Source organism: Dreissena polymorpha, chromosome 8, assembly GCF_020536995.1.
Source record: "Dreissena polymorpha isolate Duluth1 chromosome 8, UMN_Dpol_1.0, whole genome shotgun sequence".
Lineage (NCBI taxonomy): Eukaryota > Metazoa > Mollusca > Bivalvia > Myida > Dreissenidae > Dreissena > Dreissena polymorpha.
The window spans coordinates 9,270,018-9,290,537 of record NC_068362.1 but is presented as its reverse complement, the minus strand read 5'-3'; the positions used below and the strand labels follow the sequence as shown (position 1 = coordinate 9,290,537).

The 20,520-nt window shown below is 35.3% G+C and overlaps 2 protein-coding genes across 3 annotated transcripts; both read left to right on the top strand.

Annotated features, from left to right (window-relative positions):
- The first annotated feature begins 341 nt into the window (after nt 1-341).
- Nucleotides 342-10,681, top strand: LOC127842300 (uncharacterized). The gene is made up of 7 exons (XM_052371732.1): nt 342-482; nt 2,082-2,176; nt 6,277-6,485; nt 7,126-7,422; nt 8,590-8,692; nt 9,161-9,256; nt 10,368-10,681. The coding sequence occupies exons 2-7, from the start codon at nt 2,107-2,109 to the stop codon at nt 10,679-10,681; spliced, it is 1,089 nt and encodes a 362-aa protein (XP_052227692.1). The 5' UTR covers nt 342-482; nt 2,082-2,106.
- On the top strand, nt 10,594-19,694 carry LOC127841295 (zinc transporter ZIP12-like). 2 transcript variants are annotated; one of them, XM_052370018.1, is made up of 9 exons: nt 10,594-10,660; nt 10,944-11,208; nt 11,787-11,956; nt 12,330-12,512; nt 13,356-13,412; nt 14,650-14,863; nt 15,155-15,307; nt 16,987-17,174; nt 18,152-19,694. In XM_052370018.1, exons 2-9 carry the CDS (start codon nt 10,968-10,970, stop codon nt 18,287-18,289), a joined length of 1,344 nt encoding a protein of 447 aa, XP_052225978.1. In that variant the 5' UTR covers nt 10,594-10,660; nt 10,944-10,967; the 3' UTR covers nt 18,290-19,694. The 2 variants fall into 2 exon arrangements, with proteins under 2 accessions (XP_052225978.1, XP_052225979.1); XM_052370019.1 differs by lacking the exon at nt 13,356-13,412.
- The last annotated feature ends 826 nt before the right edge of the window (nt 19,695-20,520 follow it).

Sequence of the window (20,520 nt, the reverse complement as noted above, 5' to 3'; positions counted from 1 at the left end):
AATGAATGTATATTATTCACACATTATTTTAATTGTAGTTTGTGAGTATATTAGTTGCACAATTAGTTGAACTGCTATGTGAAGAGTGATAAGTTGCACAGTTACATATTATTGACTTCATAATTCTGATCCAATCGGATAAAAACACATATACCGAAAACACATCAATCTGAAAACACATCAATCTGAAAACACATCAATCCGAAAACACATCAATCCGAAAACACTTCAATCCGTAAACACTCTGTCCGAGGACGTTAAACGTCGAACAAATTGGCATTGTCTTGTTTAAATGAACAAATGAAACTGCACATAGAAGGTTATTTAAAAATCTCTTAATTTTTACTTGGACTTGGATTGTTTAATCACACGTTTATTTATTTTTCATATTTTTTCGTACATTTATTTATTTTTCATCTTGTGTCGTACGTTTATTTATTTGTCATATTTTGTCGTAGAGATATACGTTTCTAAAGCAGTCTGTAAGTATTTAGTTTCATTGATTATAATCCATTCATTGCTGCATTTATTCTTCAGTCAAATTTATGGGACTTTCCGTATTGTATTTAAGAAAATATTTCACGATAAAATATCAAAATAACCATCGCATTTATGCTTTAGTAGTAAACCCTTATGTTATTAGCCACTTGGGTAAACGTGTACCTCCCAGTGTGTCTTTAATAATTTTAGCGGTTTAAAGGGGCCTTTTCACAGATTTTGGCATTTTTTTAACTTATTCATTAAATGCTTTATATTGATAAATGTAAACATTGGATCGTAAAAGCTCCAGTAAAAAAAGCAAGAAAAAAAATTAAAAAAGGAAAAGAACATTGCCCGGAGCAGATTTCGAACCAGTGACCCCTGGAGTCCTGCCAGAGTCCTGAAGTAAAAACGCTCTAGCCTACTGAGCTATTCCGCCGAGTACACATTCGTGACGTATTTAATACCTGATATAAGCAATCTTTGTAGTTTCACAAAATTTAACGACAAAAACAGAACTCTCCAAATTATTCAATCGTTTCGCGTTGCAACGCTTTATAATTTTTAGGTTTTAAAATCATCAAAAGATGCATATAATGGCTATATTAGAGCATGGTTAATGTTCAGTATTACTGTTTCCTCACAAATATCATAACTAAAACGAAAACTTACGAATCTGAAACAACTTTTTTCAATTTTGTCAATTTACCAAAGCGTGAAAAGATCCCTTTAAATACATATTTAATAGATTTTACTAATTTCGTTTGACAATGTGTTCTAATGTTTGTAAGTTATTTGATATGAATATTGAAATACGCTTAGAACAATAAGCATATTGCATAAGGGAGTAGTTTTGAACGCCGACGATATAACGTACGTCATTTGAATCTCTATCAGAGGTTCTATCGTTAAATTTTTAACCCTTTGCATGCTGGGAAATTTGTCGTCTGCTAAAATGTCGTCTGCAGAATTTCTAAACTTAGCATTTTCTTCTATTTTTTTCAAAGAATACTATCAGAATAGCAAACAGTTTGGATCCTGATGAGACGCCACGTTGTGTTGCGTCTCATCTGGATCCAAACTGTTTGCAAAGGCCTTTAAAATTCAGCTCCAGCGCTTTAAGGGTTAAGCACGTTTTTAATGTAAAACTTGTATGTGTAAATTCTATATGTGATCAGCTTGGCACATACCTAAACACACATACTAAAGCCCCCAGAGATTATTCAGGTATGCTTTTGAAACCGAAAAAGATTTGCATCGTGACATTATGTATATGAATTTTCAATATACTGTCAAAAATGTGATAGTTTACTATTTAGATATGGGCTGTGTTCTGTGAAAAAGGGGTTTAATGCATGTGCGTAAATTGTCGTCCAATATTTGCCTGTGCAGTCCGCACTTGCTAATCAGGGACGACACTTTCCGCTTTTATGATCTTTTTCGTTTAAATAGTCTCTTTGTAGCACAAATCCAGTTAAAGCGGAAAGGATCGTCCCTGATTAGCAAGTGCGGATTGCAAAGGATAATCTGGGACGACACTTTACGCAAATGCATTAAACCCCTTTTACACAGAGCACGGCTCATTTATTTTTTAATTGTAGGTTGAGAAGATTTCATATTGGAGCCATGCAAAGCCCAGGGTTGGAATATCTGATGATGCTTTTCGTTGTCTGCCGCATAGAGGACGTGTCTTCAGGTCAGTTTAGATTTTGTTATTCGATGTTAACATCTAATACCATAGCACAGAAAAATATGCTCTTAATCTTCATTGTTATGTATTTATTATTTTAACGAAAGCGGAACGTAAATACGCTCAAATCGATAAGAAAGCTTTAGCGATTTACTGTGCTGTTCAAAAATTCTACCCGTATCTTTATGGAAAAAAGTTTACTTTGGTTACGGACTGTCAAGCGCTAACATCAATATTTAGCCCAAGTTAATCTATTCCCACGACCTCAGCCGCCCGCGTACAAAGGTACGCAATGTTTCTTTCAGGGTTCGATTACGACATTCAGTACAAGAACACTAAACATCATACAAATGTCGATGGATTGTCGGGATTACCCGCGCCAATAAAAGGTCAAACAAATCTCGAAACTAAAGACGTATTTTACACGTCGCAATTAGAGCAGCTTCCCGTGACGAGTGCTGAAATTAGCCGGAAACAAATCGAGAGCGCGTGCCCTCGCGCGTGTTCGATTACGTACAAAACGGCTGGAACGAAATGACTGATGACCCGTTAATAAAACCCTATTAATCGCGACGCAACGAATTAACAATTCACCGCGGATGCTTAATGTGGGGCATCAGAGTCATTATTCCTGTAAAACTGCGAGAGCGCGTGTTATCTTTACTACATGTCAGCCACCCAGGTATCGTCCGAATGAAATCTTTAGCAAGAAGTTATGTCTGGTGATCTGGCATCGACAGCGATTTAGAGCATTTATCAACGAGGTGTAATGGCTGTCAAATGCAACAGAAATCGCCAGCAAAGGTATAATTACACCCGTGGGAATGGCCCACAAAGAGCTTTGAGCGCATACACGTTGATTACGCAGGTCCATTTTTAGGTCAAATGTTTTTTGGTTTAGTAGATGCCCACTCAAAATGGCCCGAAATCGTTGTAATGAAATCCACAACTACCGAGAAAACAATACAAGCTCTTCGAACAATTTTTGCCAGGTACGGATGACCTAAGCAATTTTTTACCGACAATGGAAGTCAGTTCATTTCAGACGGTTTCACGAAATTCGCGAACAGTAATGGTATTGTACACATTCGCACGGCAGTAGCCCACCCTGCTACGTACGGTCTGGTGGAAAGATTTAATCAAACATTTAAGTCATCATTGCGTGATATGCGAACAGAATCCGATGATATGAATTTAATACTTAATGCATTCTTGCTTCAATACCGAAATACGCCCCACGCTACAACAGGCGAAACACCGTCCAAATTATTTCTTTTGCGCACGTTGCGCACAAAATTGGATTTGGTGAAACGAGACACACACACGGTTGTTAACGATTCGCAGATGAAACAATCTTTGACGGATAGTCATAACAATCGCGATTTTGAATTAGGCCAAACTGTCCTCGCGCGAGACTACCGTCCAACAGCAAGAGATAAATAGATCAGTGGGTACATTATATCGCGCGACGGACCGCTTTTATACAAAGTTGATGTTGGTAACGGCGTGATATGGAAACGACATGTCGATCAATCAAAATCAACAGAGGTCAGCAGTCAGACACTTCTCGAAAGTGTTCCCCCCGGTTAATTACGAACCGCGTTGCGTAAACAATGAACAAACGAATAATGATCAATTGCCACAATTAGTTCCGCGTTAAGATACTGAAACGACTGGCATGCAGTCAGAAACATCTGTTAGACGCTACCCGCTGCGTAATCGTTGTAAACCAGATCGGCTAGAGTATCATTAGTTATGACTGACACTGACTGACCGCAGGAGAAAAGCCGGAATAGAAAACATTATATGTCTGAAAAATGTAATGTTCTGATGATTTTGTTGGCATGCTAAAACTCAATTTGTTATGTCACTGGTTCCTTCTAATTGTTGAATACTATATGATATGTATCTTCTGGTATTATTTTATTTCAGGAATCAATGAATTTTAAAAAGGGGAGAATTGTTATGTATTTATCATGAATCTGAATGGTTAATGTTCAATCATGTGTATCATAACCATGCCCTCTATGCACTTCTGCACGCTCACCACTGGTCATACGATGTAGTATTACAATAGCAACCAAACGTACTGCGTTGTTCTCTGTTATGTTAACCCACATACACAACATTCATCTTCGCAAGGGACACAATTAGCGTTGTATAATTACGAAGTGATTCAAGTAGGTCATAATTGCTTGCCTGATAACCAATAGGGGGTAAATCAAGGGTGATTTAAAACCTCACATCTTATCTAGTTTGTATCTAAATGTGCGCGTGTCACGTTAAAATAACATTTAGATTTAACATTGCTAATGAATGACGAAAACAATCAGAACACAAGCTGAGCACAGCACAGTAAAATATAGCTTTTATTTCAATTGTTATGTCAGATATGATAGAATCAAAATGATGTATTTTTGATTCGACGAATAAAAACCTGTGTCATTCAGATATGAAAATATGTCGGCCAAACGTTGAATTAATTAAGCCTCGCTCTGGCTTAATGCAAGTGCGTAAAGTTTCGTCGTAGATAAGCCTGCGCAGTACGCACTGGATAACCAGGGACGATACTTTCCGCTTTAATGGAATTATTCCTGAAAAGGAAGTCTCTTGTTACCGAAAATACAGTCTAGGTGCAAAGTGTCCTCCGTGATTAGTCTGTCCGAACATGCATGAAGCCCCGTTTTAAAAGTGCGAGGCTTATTTACATTCAACGACAATGGGTGAACTGAAACACACTTCTTATTGGCGTCGCACTGAATTGCGGCGACTTGTATGTAATACGTTTTTTTTCGCTTATGGGAGAAGTTATTTTACGGATCAATGTATATATCTTTGTTGTCAGAATATCTTGCATAGTGGTGATTTTTGGTGCAAATTAGTGTAAATAAGTACTTCATTTGTGCCTTTTACATTTACTACAACATTTATTGCCAATAATGCAAAGCTAAATCTTTTAATTAATAACTGATCACAGGGACTGGGCAATAATAAAAGATCACAGGGACTGGGCAAATACGCCAACCGGTGAAACTTTCTGGTTTTGTATAAAAACAAAACTTCTTTGTTCCACTATCCTAGCAACCACCTAGGTACTAATAAAGGCGCTATAAGCGCGAAGCGCGACACGTATTATAAATTGTTATAATGAATCTTGATAAAGGAAGCAGCCGCTTATCAATGAGGAGCACCATCACAGCACCCCAGTCTCATTACTATCAAGTCCTCCCACAGGTTTTTTTTAAGAAGCACATATAGAAGGCCGCAGGCCTGACCCGTATCTTGCCAGTGGTGTGGATCCTTTGGTATGGACCTTTTACCCCTTTCCCTATACAGCGTTTAAACTTCCGGGTCTACATTTAAACCGACTATTAATAGCTTATTAATATCTTAGTTAGAAGGTGATTTTTCAAGCGGTTCCGTAGTGTAGTGGTTACACGCTCGCTTCACATGTGAGAGGCCCAAGGTTCGAACCCCAGTAGAATCAAATTACTTTATTTGTGTTCTATGTTAACTTTTTGTTTTGAAGTAGACAGTTTAGTTTTAATAAATATGCTGTTTTATTGTAACCATTTTTTTTTTTATTATGCCCATGAAATATATGTGTGAGAGGGTGGGGGTGGGGGGTTTCGTAAACACATTAAAACTTGTACAGTGTTTTCATTTCAATGAGTACTCAACCCCTATCGTAAATGAGCAACGTAAGAATAAGTTCAGAATAATCTCCCATTGAAGTTGAGAAAACTATGAAATAACGCTTACAAGATGAAGCAGATTTTTTAAAACCTACACAGTTATGTTCCATTAATGAAAACTGCACACGGATGCCAGTAAAAAAAGGAAACCAATGTAAATAAAAATGAACTATGAAATATTTAGGGATTACAACACAAAATCATAGATAATGTTTATTTGGGGGTTATAACACAATATCATAGATACTAGTTATTTGGGGGTTATAACACAAAATCATAAATAATCGGCCAATATATAAATATTTACAGTAAAAAAAAATCGTTCCATGTAACTTCAGTGAGTGCCTTTTACACTGCAATTCCCGACGCCCTTTGATGCTTTGCATTAATACTTATCTCGACCACTTTCAGATCACGAGCACACGCACCCCGTGTTGAGGAACTTCCAGAGTTGGGTCAGCGACAAGTTTTCATCGGAGTCGCTGGAGGACCCACAGGCAACAAAAAGCTTTCTAAAAATCGTATTTGCAAGACTGAACACGCTTCGCTCTGAGATCCCGTGCGGCAGGCATGGCGGTGGGGCCGATGCTCGCTCTGACAATTCAAATCATCTAGATAGGGTGAGGACGTGGTATTTGATGAGATTGCTTGTAGCATAAGGAAAATGTCGTTCTTTTTTAATTCGCTGTGGAGATGCGTTATATTATTACAAGCGAATATATGATTTTATTACCCGCATGCGCAAACGTTTTCATCAAAATTGTCACCCGTTCCGGTGATCATATGACGTATATGCGTTGAGTTCAGGGTAAACGCGTGTTATCATTTACGGTTATTCTCCTCTCTTTCGATGAATATGCTACACCTTATTCATCGCCATAAACTATTATATATTCAAAGCGCTTTTTAAACGAAATAACGAGCAGTCATATTTTATTGAACAATCCGGTAGGAATCATAACGCTGTGTCATTATCGCATTGTTGCATTATTGTTCCCATAATATGATGGACAGGTGGTTTCGGTTGTCATCGACACTTGTCTCCTTTGATCTTTTGTGAAAGGCAGTATGCTTTTATCGTGGTTTAGAATTTCGGATTTTGCAAACGCTGATCGAAACAATGACTCTTTATTCGCTATTTGCTAAATTGTTATGTTCTGTTAAATAAAAAACAACAACAGATTGCCGTTCGACTACCGATGATGTAGTTTGCATTTAATGTATCGTGTGAGGATAACGCGAACATGTTTTTCGTTGCAGGTTGAGCAAGCCATTGTGGAACAAGTTTGCAAACACAGTAACTGTAAGTTTAAGGATATTCTACGGTCGCCAGAATATTTGAAGATGTTTTGTAAACTGACGCTGACGAGCGCCTTATTCCCGGAACACATATGCAATGCAAACTGGACGTCTTCGGATGAATTCGATGATGTCAATATGTTGATGACGTCGGTTCGAAGACACTATCGTAGGGATGTAGCCTTTTCGAATGGGCATGGAGGGGCTTCTTCGCTGAATATAGTTTTTGAAACGGAAGCATATGCCAATCGATTCTTAGTATGTAAAGTGGTTATAATAATGATGATGATGATGATCATCATCTTCTTCTTCTCAATCACCATCATCATCATCATCATCATCATCATCATCATCATCATCATCATCATCATCATCATCATCATCATCATCATCATCATCATCATCATCATCATCATCATCATCATCATCATCATCATCATCATCATCATCATCATCATCATCATCATCATCATCATCTTCGTCGTCGTCATCATCATCATCAGCATCATCATCATCATCATCATCATTAAAGTCGTCGTCATCATCATCATCATCATCATCAGCAGCATCATCAGCATCATCAGCATCATCATCACCACCATCGTTATTATTATCATTATTATCATCATCATCATCATCATCATCATCATCATCATCATCATCATCATCATCAAATTCGTCGTCATCATCATCATCAGCATCAGCATCATCAGCATCATCATCACCACCACCATCATCATCACCATCATCATCATCATTATTATCATCATCATCATCATCATCATCATCATCATCATCATCATCATCATCATCATCATCATCATCATCATCATCATCATCATCATCATCGTCATCATCATCATCATCATCATCATCATCATCATCATCATCATCATCATCATCATCATCATCATCATCATCATCATCATCATCATCATCATCATCATCATCATCATCATCATCATCATCATCATCATCTTCGTCGTCGTCATCATCATCATCATCATCATCATCATCATCATCATTAAAGTCGTCGTCATCATCATCATCATCATCAGCAGCATCATCAGCATCATCAGCATCATCATCACCACCATCGTTATTATTATCATTATTATCATCATCATCATCATCATCATCATCATCATCATCATCATCATCATCATCATCATCATCAAATTCGTCGTCATCATCATCATCAGCATCAGCATCATCAGCATCATCATCACCACCACCATCATCATCACCATCATCATCATCATTATTATCATCATCATCATCATCATCATCATCATCATCATCATCATCATCATCTTCTACATCATCTTCATCGTCATGATTGTCATCATCGTCATCATTTAAAACTTGCTAATCTCACATGTGTGGTTTGAATTCTTCGAGAAAATAAACTTAATATATTTACAGTGTTTACGCGACAGACATGTATCAGAGGCGATGAATTTGAACAGAGGAGCGCACGCGGACTTGGGTAACGCGGAGGTCTTTGTCGTCCATAAAATTTTAGAAGGTAAAACTTTGGCAGACACAATTTTGGAGACTTTTGCTCGTAAGCCATCATGATATAATATTATTCCAGCGCTGACAGATCTTCGTATCATTGTCATGTCTATATCGTGTACATCATTTATTTATTTTGCTCTTTAAAAAAATAAGATTTGGCTAATTCTGTATCAAGAGAAATTGCGGTAAAAAATATACCCTATACATATAAAGGTCTTAACTGAAACTGACAACACATTCTTTAACCACTGTCAACTAATTATAATAATGTGCCTGCTTCAAAGTATGTACATAGTATTTACGTCGTTGTTTGTAGTTTTTCTGTTAAAATGATTCACTCAACAAACTTACAAATGCTTTCTTGTTTCTAAGCACATAATTTTCTAGATTATATACAACAACATACTTATCTCGAAAAAAACGATTGTCTTGTTATGTTATATAATAGTTTGTCTGATAAGGCATCATTTTTCAGGATTTAACTTTATCAACAACAGTGACTTATGTCCCATGGATTTTCTGCACGATTCGTATTCCACGCTGCAACGACGGAGCGGCTTACATGACCATAGTATTGTGCCAGTTTACTTACATTTGAGCTGCATTCTGTGAAAAGTGGGTTTAATGTATATGCGTAAAGTATCGTCCCAGATCAGCCTGTGCAGCCCGCTATGGATGATCAGGGTCGATACTTTCAGCTTTTTATGGTATTTTTTTGTTTTAAAGGAAGTCTCTTCTTAGGAAAACTCCAGATATCCAAGAAATTGTCGTCCCTGATTAACCTTGCGGACTTTACAGGCTAATATTAGTCGACATTTTACGTACATTAAACCACGTTTCTACAGAGCTTGGCTCCTTTATGATTTGAAGTGTGTACAAGCCAAACAAATATCAACTGAGGTCAATCGATCTATATGTCGCGAATAAAAACTAATAAAAAATGTAGACAAACACAAAACACACAAGCCCAGGATGCTTTCTTCCGCCTTTACACAACTCATCATTTTTCATAACTATTCCTCTGTTGTTCTTTTCTTTTCTCTCTAAAAAATATATATTATATTAGCATATCTTGTATAACATGTCTGAACTTTATTGCTTTGTACAATCACTATGTTGTATGATCATATACATGTTTACATTGTATGTATGATATTGAATAAAAAAAAATCTTAAAAAAAAAAAATAATAAAAAAATGTAGACATAAGCCCTTGAAAGGACTATGATAAAAAACGCCTCAATTCCGACTGCGATGTACCTATTTACATTAATTCTCTATAATTAAGTATATGTCGTTAAACTGTTATAAGAATATCATATAATAACAAAAATGAGCAATTTCATAGAAATAACAGGTTGCAAGATCAACGGATTTTCAGGGGATTACAAACGGGTTGGACAGAATGTAATCATACGGTTTATAACTTTAAATTTGCAAATATCTCACGTTATTGAAATACATTTGAACAATCTTTAGTTCAATTACAAGATTTACGAATATATCCTTTAACACGTCTGAAATCGGTGCCCAAAGTTAACGTTGTGTGCTGTATAACTGTGTACATGGAAGATTGACACATCGAAGTTGGGCGAAAAAAACATGCTTATTAAATAAAGTAATTCTGATTTATTTCATATTTCCATAAGCAGCACTGCCATAAGCAGCACTGCCTACTTGTAGTTTCAGTAATAGACAGAATCCTACACAACGCCGCTACGCTGACTAAAGGAGACAGTCAAAAACGCAGTAACGCATTAAGGCGGGCTATGTTTTCTATGCAAGAATTTCTATCAACAAAATCGTTGCTCGCGAGGGACGAAAGCATATCCAAATATTACCCATCAATGAGAATACTGCAAGCTAAGAAAGACATCGATGGCGATCGCGATCATCCGTCAGCTCACGGTGGTACCCATAGCAATCAGTTCTTGCACGATGATGGTAGACCTGACAGAAACGATGTTGGAATTCGGGTATGCATGAACAGTGTGTAGATCAGGTCAATTTTGTAATAGTATATTACTAAAATAAAAAGTTATTCGAGAATCGTTTTTCTTTCTATAATATTTTGAGGCATACCTATAAATGGATACTAGAGACACAGTAAAACATAATCCTTTGGGGAAATGTTTACACGTTTTAATATCACAATTCTTGCGGAAACAGATTTGATTAAAGATTTTTTTTTAAATTTAATGTGAAAGCATAAAGGTTTGTTTCTACAGTCATGCCCTAATATTATTTTTCAACTTACAGAACTGTTACAATGGTCGCTCGTTAATGGATATATACACCGGCAATCACCATAACCAGCACACAGATTCTGTTTCCATGGGATTGTTCCTGGACATGTGTCCCGCCATTCTGGACCAACTTATACACGGTGCTACAGATTGCTGGAGACTTTCCACCGAGCCTCATCTCACGACACCTGCTGCAATACCGACATTTTCAGTGTCTAAAACGACGATTTCAAATGAAACATTATCAAAAAATACTTCGAGGAAATCAAAAGAAAATAGTAAGTAAAAGCAGTGTCATGACATCAAACATTCTAAAGGATTATCTCTGAAAAAAAAATGTTTTAATGACATATATCCGATAGGTCCAATACTTGAATCTTTGTTTACTTCTACTACGCCTCCTCTTGGCCATCCAAAAGTCGCATGAGCCTCAAACGGGTCATCCCACAACATTGTGCACATGCTTGCTTTATCTACATCTGATAAAAAGATTGTTAGCGATTTGGGTTGTTACGATCCAAAGAAAGAAAACATTTCACGATAAATGAAATGATGTTAGAAGACGACATTGTCTTTTAAGTTTGAACATAGTGTTGGTTAAGTTCGTCGAATATAGAGTCCGTTTCCAGCGCTGGGCCAGTACTTGGTTTCTTCCGAACAGATCTTCGGTTTCAGAGCTATTAGTTCAGTAACTGGTTGAACCATTTGCTTCAAATACATATCTGCATGAATTGATGGACAACACTAAGTGTTGTGCTGAACAAGTTTACTGTAAAAACGTTACTGTTTTCGTCATTGACACCTTAACCTAATGCACATATATATATAGCGACCTGTTTTTCTCTACCAATTTTAGGCTACATTTTTGGATCTCTTTCCACACTTGTCATCAGTCTGTTCAGCATGTTCGGTGCCGTTTTCATGAAACTGACGAGGGTCAACATCCGCGCCTATCTCATGGCCTTTATGCTGTCCCTCGCCGTTGGTTGCCTTGTTGCAGATGCTGGTTTGCATTTACTACCCGAGGTCAGTTCAATTTAAACCCTTTACAGGCACGAGCTGCGAGACATTTGTAGTTCCTGAGAAATTAAACTAAATTTAATAACCTTTCTTACTAGATTCAAGCTTCATTACCATCCGTTAGATAGTGCAAATCTTTCTTGTTAAAATACATATTTCCATATGTAAATAAACCTACCGGTATGTGTTTTTCATATTTATATGATATAAAAAGTGTAAGAATGCAAGACAAAAACAAAACTTATGAGTTGTAATATTCGTGCATATGGTTATGTTGTGCTATTTTAGTGAGTTTTTTCTGATGTGGTAATTTCCGCCATGCACCTTTGATGACGTGGTATATCGTTTGGCAATCAAGCAATCAATATTGCCATTATAGATACTAGCGGAAGAGAAAGAGGAGGAAAATGATGGTGAACATGATGAGCTACTTGCCGCGCCCCTCAAGAAAATGTGTGCCTTCTTGGCTAGTATCTATGCCTTCTTTATCTTGGAGCTCATGTTGTCAACAAAGCACGAGCATAGTCACTCTGACCAGAACGGTACAGTTGCAGAACAACAGGTAAACATTTTTGAAATTGTATTACTAAACAATTTGTTTCGTACAAAAACTGTTAAGGAGTGGTGATTTCGTTCCAAAAATAAACTGAATAAACTGAATGAAGAAATAATGAAGTGAATCATGAACAATAATGTGATCATTTTTATATATGCAACACAACTTTAAAAATGTATTTTTTGGAAAAGCTACTATAATAACGAGGACATGGTTATACATAACAAGATTATTGTCATGGGGTATCGGTGAGAATTGGCATCCGGGGTACATGTACATTTGAACGAGTGGTCGTATTAATTCAATTTTGTGAATTAATGTACATTAGTCCGTAATATAAATATTATTGGATAGTATTCATCAACTATTGAATATATATATATATATATATATATATATATATATATATATATATATATATATATATATATATATATCAATTTATTAACCCGGTCATATTTAAAAAATGTATTTCGTTAAACCCTCGTAATTGGGGTTATACAATTTGTTACTTGCGTCTATTTTAAAACTAAATATAAATCTTTTGACCACGTGGTTCGCACTGTTACACATATATGCATACTCGTGATGTGCGGTCAAAGGCGTTTTGCATTTTAGCCCTGATCACTGGGTAATAGATTTTGAAATGAGATTTTACAAGGTTTAAGCCACAAGTCAATCATTTCCTTATCACGTTTGTAACTACGTTAGGGTTGTATTCGTATTAACTCTTTGAAGCGACGACTCTAAATCGAAACACTTATTTTAAAAGAACTTTGAATTATACAAAAGAAAAACATGTCCTAAAACGTGATATTTCAATTTATACCATGTGTACAACAATTACAGATCGTGTTGAAGAGCGTAAATCCAGTGAATGATATCAACATTAAGAACCTAACTGTGGTGAGTACGTAGTTTGTTGGGCATGCACTAAAAACGTATTGTTGTTTTAATGTGCGACTGAAATCATGGAGAAGCAATCTGGTATTCGCATTGCAAAGTTGTGTTACTAACAATACACTATTATTTCATCACTGGCAACTTACCAACCAAACCATATTATCATACTCTTTATTATTCCATAAAAAATAAGGATACATCTGTTTGAACAAGACGGAGGCCGATTTTTTTTACTAGATTTAGACTTCAAGAAAAGGAAGCTGTATTGGGTAGAATGTAATGTCAATTTGGAAATATAAGAGTAACCTGAAAACAAATATATAACCGGTCTGTTATTATTTCTTCTTTTTTGAAAAAGCATTTGATACTATGAATGATGATTTAATGTTTCAAAGTGTAAAACACTTCAAATTTGGCGACGATCTCGTTCGGTGGAATAAAGTGGTGTAGCTTGATTAAATATTGTTATAGTAATGAACAATTGCCAAACATGCGAAAGTTTAAAAAAGAATGGCGTCCAATATTGCTGTCCACTCTCATCATGCTTGTTTGTTATCTGTATCGAATTACTTTTAAATTATATTGAACATAACACACGAACAATCACAGGTATTATCCAAATGTGTAGATATAAAAAACTTGTAAAGACGAAGCTATCTTTATTAACAATGGTTCTGGAGACTCTAAAAACCTCTAAACATGCAATAACACTTTTTAGAAATACCTAAGCATTAAACCGGAGCATTTTTAAATTTAACGTTCTGAGGATAGGGATATAAGCAAACTTAAACTAAAACACATTCAATTAAAAGCAATAGTAACTAATTGGCACCATTGTTTAAATGAAAAAAACCCACATCTGTTAAACACGCCCTCGTATGTGCATTATTGATCTCTTTGTTTAAAATTTGGGAAATAATTTATATGAACGTGTTTTGGAACTTATTTCAAATATGCAATATTTAAATAAATAACATTTATTTCGATTTGTAAGCTATATTGATATTAAATTAATGATAGTTGTCATATTCTTTATTATAAAACATTAGTTTTTATTGATAAAGTTTAATCTCATCAACTACACATTGTTGTAAACTGTATATTGCAAATACAACGCCATAAAGTAAGATTAAGTAAGAGGTCATTAAACGATGCAACAGCACTGTTGTGTAATAAATCAAATGCTTGAAAGGGACATGTAAAAGACGTAACCATAGTATTTTTTTTCTGTTTCTCACAGCGCAACAAGCTTAACAACCTCGAGCAAGACGGCTCACAACGCTCCGTAACTCACCACAGTCCTGTGCTTTCTGCGAAGCAGACAAACCAAACCCATCAAGGCCAACCACAAGCCTGCGGTCGCACAAGCAGCCTAGATGACCCACGCTGTAACTCTGTCAGTGCCGCAAACTCGAATGCTAGCGACCGAATCAGTGTGCATGACACGCCATCTAGTAAGGGAAACTATCTTCTTATTTATACGGTCTTATGTTTCTCTTTATGTAAATGTTTGAAAGATTCGTCAGGCAAACTGGTCAGACTGGCTCATTTGAAAGAGCGATTGTCTACACGGGTACTTTTTGACTGGGCTGTATAAATGAATTCGGTTATGAAACAATTTCTTCTGCTTTTCCATTCCTGTTATCAGTAAGCGGTATACGTGTTTATATTCAGACCTGATTAAACGCTTAGATGAAAAAATAAAATAAAATAATGTACATCTTAAAAAAACAACATTTTTTCAGACATTAAAGCTCTTGCGTGGATGATAATCATCGGTGATGGCATCCACAACTTTGCGGACGGTCTCGCCATTGGTGCTGCTTATGCTGTGACCTTCACCAAAGGTCTCTCCATCTCTATCACCGTGCTCTGTCACGAGGTGCCACACGAACTAGGTTTGCTCAGTTTAGTTTACGTAAAATGCATTATAATTCAATATTACTTCCTAAGCTAAGGGTCGATCTTGTTGAAATCTTTGCTAAAAAGTATCTCGATATCAATTAATATGCTGTGTAATAAGGCGTTAAACAAACTTCCTTTTTGTACCAATATCGAATACTTTGCATATTGAAATAACCCATACAATCATAAAGTCGCAGCTGAGGGAAAGAGTACATATTAAGTCCATTTTGAATTGGTAACTGAAGTAGTAAAAACATCAGTAGAATCCATTTTATTTACTACAAATCATAAGGCACACATCCGAATGATGAGGCTTTATTTTTATTTCCATCGGAAAAGTTTCCTCGGATACATCAGAACATTCACGTATGCAGTTAACCTTCACTAACTGATTTTGTTCCTAACATCTTTCACTCCGCACTGTCAGGAGTTAACACACTAGTTAGATGTGCCCGAACTAGCGTTGATAATGAATTAAATTCAAGTGCAATACAGCGTTCTATTTATGTTGACCAATACGCTAGGTTTAAAGTAACAATCACGCTAAAAATATCGAATATTTCGTTAAATAAAGCTAACCCATAAAAAAGCAATGTTCCTTTTAGCAAAATGCAAAATTTCAACGTTAGACGTTGTCTGGTAGAATTGATTTAACGAGATACAAAATGCTCGTTTTTATTTTTTGTGGCCACAAATAATTCCATTTATATCTCCCGTGAAATATCCGAACATTTACGGGCGAACACGAGATTGGATACGGTAAGCGTCGGAAGCATGACGTAGCTCTCATGAATAATCATTCTGTGAAATCAAAATGAATTCTGGGTAACTGGAACTTAGCGAATGCGAAAATGGCTTGTATAAATTATGAAAATGAACCCAACCCGAATGAATCCGATCCTGACTCGAAAGCGAAAGTAGATTACATCGTGGAACGATATTTAGATACATAGATGCTTAAAACTTGCCGAATGCTTGTAATATAACGTTTTTACATCAATGTTACTTGTTTTTAGGGTCTTCCTATTGTAATTAACCATCGTATGGTACTACTTGTTGTCGAATGTTTTTATATAGCATTATACAGTAGCCGTTTGTATTGGTGAGCGTGATAGGGACTTTAAAAATAATTAAATATACATAAACTGCTACGTTTAGCTTCTTTCAACTGGAATTTCAATAAAAAAGCCATACACGTTTGAACCATGAAGTATATTGTTTAGTTGTATCTGAAGAGAATACTCACAAGTGTCAAAATAGTTCCGTTATATATAGATATAATCGGTACACATATATTTATCCGGCGGCCTTTATTTAATGTTCCGCGTAAGTAACAGCAAACGTTTATTCACCGTGCATTTATCTTGTTCACGCCTTTCGTATGAATTCACTTATCAATCAATCTTTTTTATTGGAATACAGCAATAATATTAGTCTCCCTCATTTCATTTTTGGAACACTGAACTTAATTCATGATCGTTAAGAGTCGTCCCAGTTTAGCCTTTGGGGACTGCACTTTCCGCTTTTATGGAAATTATCATTCCTATGAAGTATCATCTAAACTTAAACCTATTTCAGTCAAAATATTACGTCGCTGCTTATCTTGGATGACACATGACACACATGAATTATGCCCAGTTTTCCAAGACACGATGCTTACATATTTTGACAGGTGACTTTGCTGTTCTCATATCAACGGGTATGTCAATCAAGAAGGCGTTGGTACTGAACTTCCTATCGAGCCTGACGGCATTTGCAGGCCTCTATATCGGACTGGCATTAGGGGCACAGGAGGAGACGTCTAAATGGATTTTCTCCGTGGGTGCCGGCATGTTTCTCTATGTCGCTTTGACCGACTTAGTGAGTATGCTTTTGTGATTTTTTTCATTATACATACACATAAATACTTAATATGGAGCTCTTTACGAGGTCTCTTTTTATATCAATACAAACTACACTTCTAATGTCAATAGTTCATAATTCAAGGATATTTAGCTATAGTGATTTCCACTATTATTTCAATTATTTCAATCAAAATGCCGATATTTTTCTTGAGGTCGCCTTGACCATCTTAGTGAGTTTGATGATGTGCTATAATATTGAACAAATAAAAACAACTTTACTTAATCCGCAAACGTGCATATATTAATTCTAACGATGAAGTATTGCTTAAATGTCATCATATTTAGCGACCATTGCTTAGAGCACCCTTTTGCGGACTCTCGCCGTATTTCAGCTAACCGCTTTTCCTCGAGTCTGCCTTATAACCATAAATTAAAGATGTAACACCAATGGTCATTTTTGTACTTGGTCTATATTTTTTAACTAGCTCAGAAACTTTGACAGTGAGTCTTTGCTACTACTTTCCTCGACAAGTGTCATATAAATTATATTAAATAGCAATGATATTCGTATCTGTTTCATGGGTCAAATTTTTAAACATTATAAAGTCGTGTTTATAAATAATCTACCTTGTTTACTTGCCTGACTAAATTGTATGTTCACCACGTCATCAATACAATTTTCATACATTCACGTCATATGTATTGACTGTTACGTCAGATAATTACACAAAACTAAGCGTTATTGTGTGTGACTACTTCATGGATAATAAGAAATACAGCGCCATTAAATAGCACTTTTAACAGAAGCCTATAACAAGCACGAGCAATACAAAAAGTGTAGCAAAACCAAATTTGAAATAATACGAAATATTTTTGAAAACATGAAAACATGAGTACATTTTGAAGTCATGACGTTTGAAATCCTTGTTGATGTCACGATCGTTTTTTTGTTGTTGAAAATCGAAGTAAATTATGGAATGGTATGCTCTTCAGATACCAGAATGCAAGGAAATCTACAAGAAAACACCAACCGTAAAAATGTTTGTGACGGAAAACCTAGGGCTGCTTTTTGGCTTCGCCACCATGTTGCTGCTAGCAATGTACGAAGACAGCATGAAAATTGACATTTAGTGGAAATACATGAAATACTGAATAGTAATGCAAACGAGCTGTAAACGGCCTCACAGAAGCGTATCAACGGTACTTCCCATAAAAAGATACATATGTAAACACACATTTCCCCTTTTACTGATATATTATTACATGTACTAGAAAAAGTAATGTCGACGCGCTGACACAATCATTTTGCCACGTTAATACACCTATTAAAATATCTTATTGAAAAATGCAATATTCGGTGTCGAAACACCTATCTATATTTAAGAATGCCACATTGGAAAGATCATTATCCAAAACATGTAGCACGCAACATGTTCCTGCTTTAAATAAATAAGATTTGCGACGATTTAGCAAGTTTTTTTTGTTCAATTTTGATTTCAAACATCACTTCCTTTAATATTTTGGTTTGTTTCTTTTTTCTGAGTTTTTAGGTTTAATGAACGCGTGTCAATGAGTGCAATACCTTTATGAGTGATTTGCTACGTTATTATAAATATTATTATTTTATTCAGAGAAAGATTGCAACAGTGAAATGAAATGGCACACTGCATTTTCAATGAATGTTAGCATCACTAAGTCAATACAACTTTATTTCTTTACTAAAGCACAATTTAAACAATTTAGTAAATGTGTTATATATAAAACCTTGATACATGAATACATGGAATTGAATCAAATTTGATTGCTTTATTATTGACCAAACAACGATATCATTAAAATTGATTCATCGATATACCGAAAGAATAGACGCAGCTTTTTTGTTCTAAATAAGGCTGGAAGAAATTGTAGTTCGCTGAAATCTGATGTTTAAAATATAAAACGTTTGAATTAAGTGCGTACTCTTCAACACATTACATAATATTAAAACAAAAACCATATCATTTTGAATATTATCAAAGTACACGATTATTTTTAAATCTTAAATTTGAAAACATAATTATACTTAATCAGTCGTTATTTGCAAATGCAAGAAGATCATTTGTATCTGTATAAAACATAGTGCAACCCTGTGCATTTGTTTCATTGACCTATATATAGGTTGATTTTAATTGTTCACAATCATGATCTAGAGTTTTGTTTTTATAATCTTATTTATTTGCGTAATAATTTTTTTTTCGAATTGTCAACGTTAATCATTCTTCATATTAAATTCATTACTATTATACTTGTTCAATGTAATAAAATGTTTTCTATACATATTTTATGATTAGTTAATTTAAATTATATAATTGCATGTACTGGTGTAAGGATTTATTGTTAGCAGTATGCCTTGGAATGTATAGGAAGCGCATGTATTTATGTGTATTTTTTAAATATGCACATGTATATCTGTATGCATTAATATTGAAGGAATTGTAGCAGGCACACTGTGCATACGTTCCTATATATATACATGTATTTAAAAACGTTTGTTATATGTGTGCGTATTTGGCAAACATTTATGACGATTCATTTTACCCAAAACAATATATACAATTTGTTAAGGATATTTGTATTACATTACAAACGAATAACACGCAGATAAGTAAATGCAGTTGATACCATAAAATCCAAGGTAAGAGAAACAAAAAGGAGGCAGCGGCGGAAAGAAGATTAAAGATGACGCTAGAACGGACTGAAATGCGCAAACGAATTAAGTAAGGAAACTTTCAATTGGAAGAAGAATGAGGAATCAGTAGAAGGGGTAAAGTGTACATTTATTTAAAATAAATTTACTGAAACACTGAAACAAATGCATGGAATTAAATTGACAGTGTAGTATGTACACACTGACGTGAATTTATGAATAATGTTCAACGAAAATCTAATATTGCGACGCATTAATCGGCATATGATTGATACAATCACGCAGTTATAACTATGGTATTGTTTACATACATATGCCTTCTGATTAATTAATTATCTATGGATATGTGTTAGCCGTGGTGTAATCATTTTAACATCGTTGTATTTTGTTCATATTTTATGAATCATTCTCCTTTGTCTCCAGATCATTTAATTATTAAGTCGAATTCTTATAAGGATGCAGATCCAAGTGTTCGTTTCCAAGTAAATATGAAAATAATAGTCCCAGTCTTCAGAGTATACAGGCCAGTGGTAGTCATTGTTTTAATGTGCCATTGATACATGTGCATTAACTTAAGTCAGATTGGCAAGTTGTTACTTGCCGTAATTAAAGGAACGTGGGCTATTATAAGGTTTCCTTCTTTGAAGGCTCTTGAAGTTTCACTCTATTTATATTT

Coding starts and splice junctions, on each gene's coding strand:
- LOC127842300 (XM_052371732.1), top strand. CDS start 2,107: ATGCAAAGCCCAGGGTTGGAATATCTGATGATGCTTTTCGTTGTCTGC. Junction 7,423..8,589: donor CATATGCCAATCGATTCTTA/GTATGTAAAGTG, acceptor ATATATTTACAG/TGTTTACGCGACAGACATGT. Junction 9,257..10,367: donor GAGCGGCTTACATGACCATA/GTATTGTGCCAG, acceptor GCCTACTTGTAG/TTTCAGTAATAGACAGAATC.
- LOC127841295 (XM_052370018.1), top strand. CDS start 10,968: ATGGATATATACACCGGCAATCACCATAACCAGCACACAGATTCTGTT. Junction 11,209..11,786: donor GAGGAAATCAAAAGAAAATA/GTAAGTAAAAGC, acceptor TACCAATTTTAG/GCTACATTTTTGGATCTCTT. Junction 11,957..12,329: donor GTTTGCATTTACTACCCGAG/GTCAGTTCAATT, acceptor TTGCCATTATAG/ATACTAGCGGAAGAGAAAGA.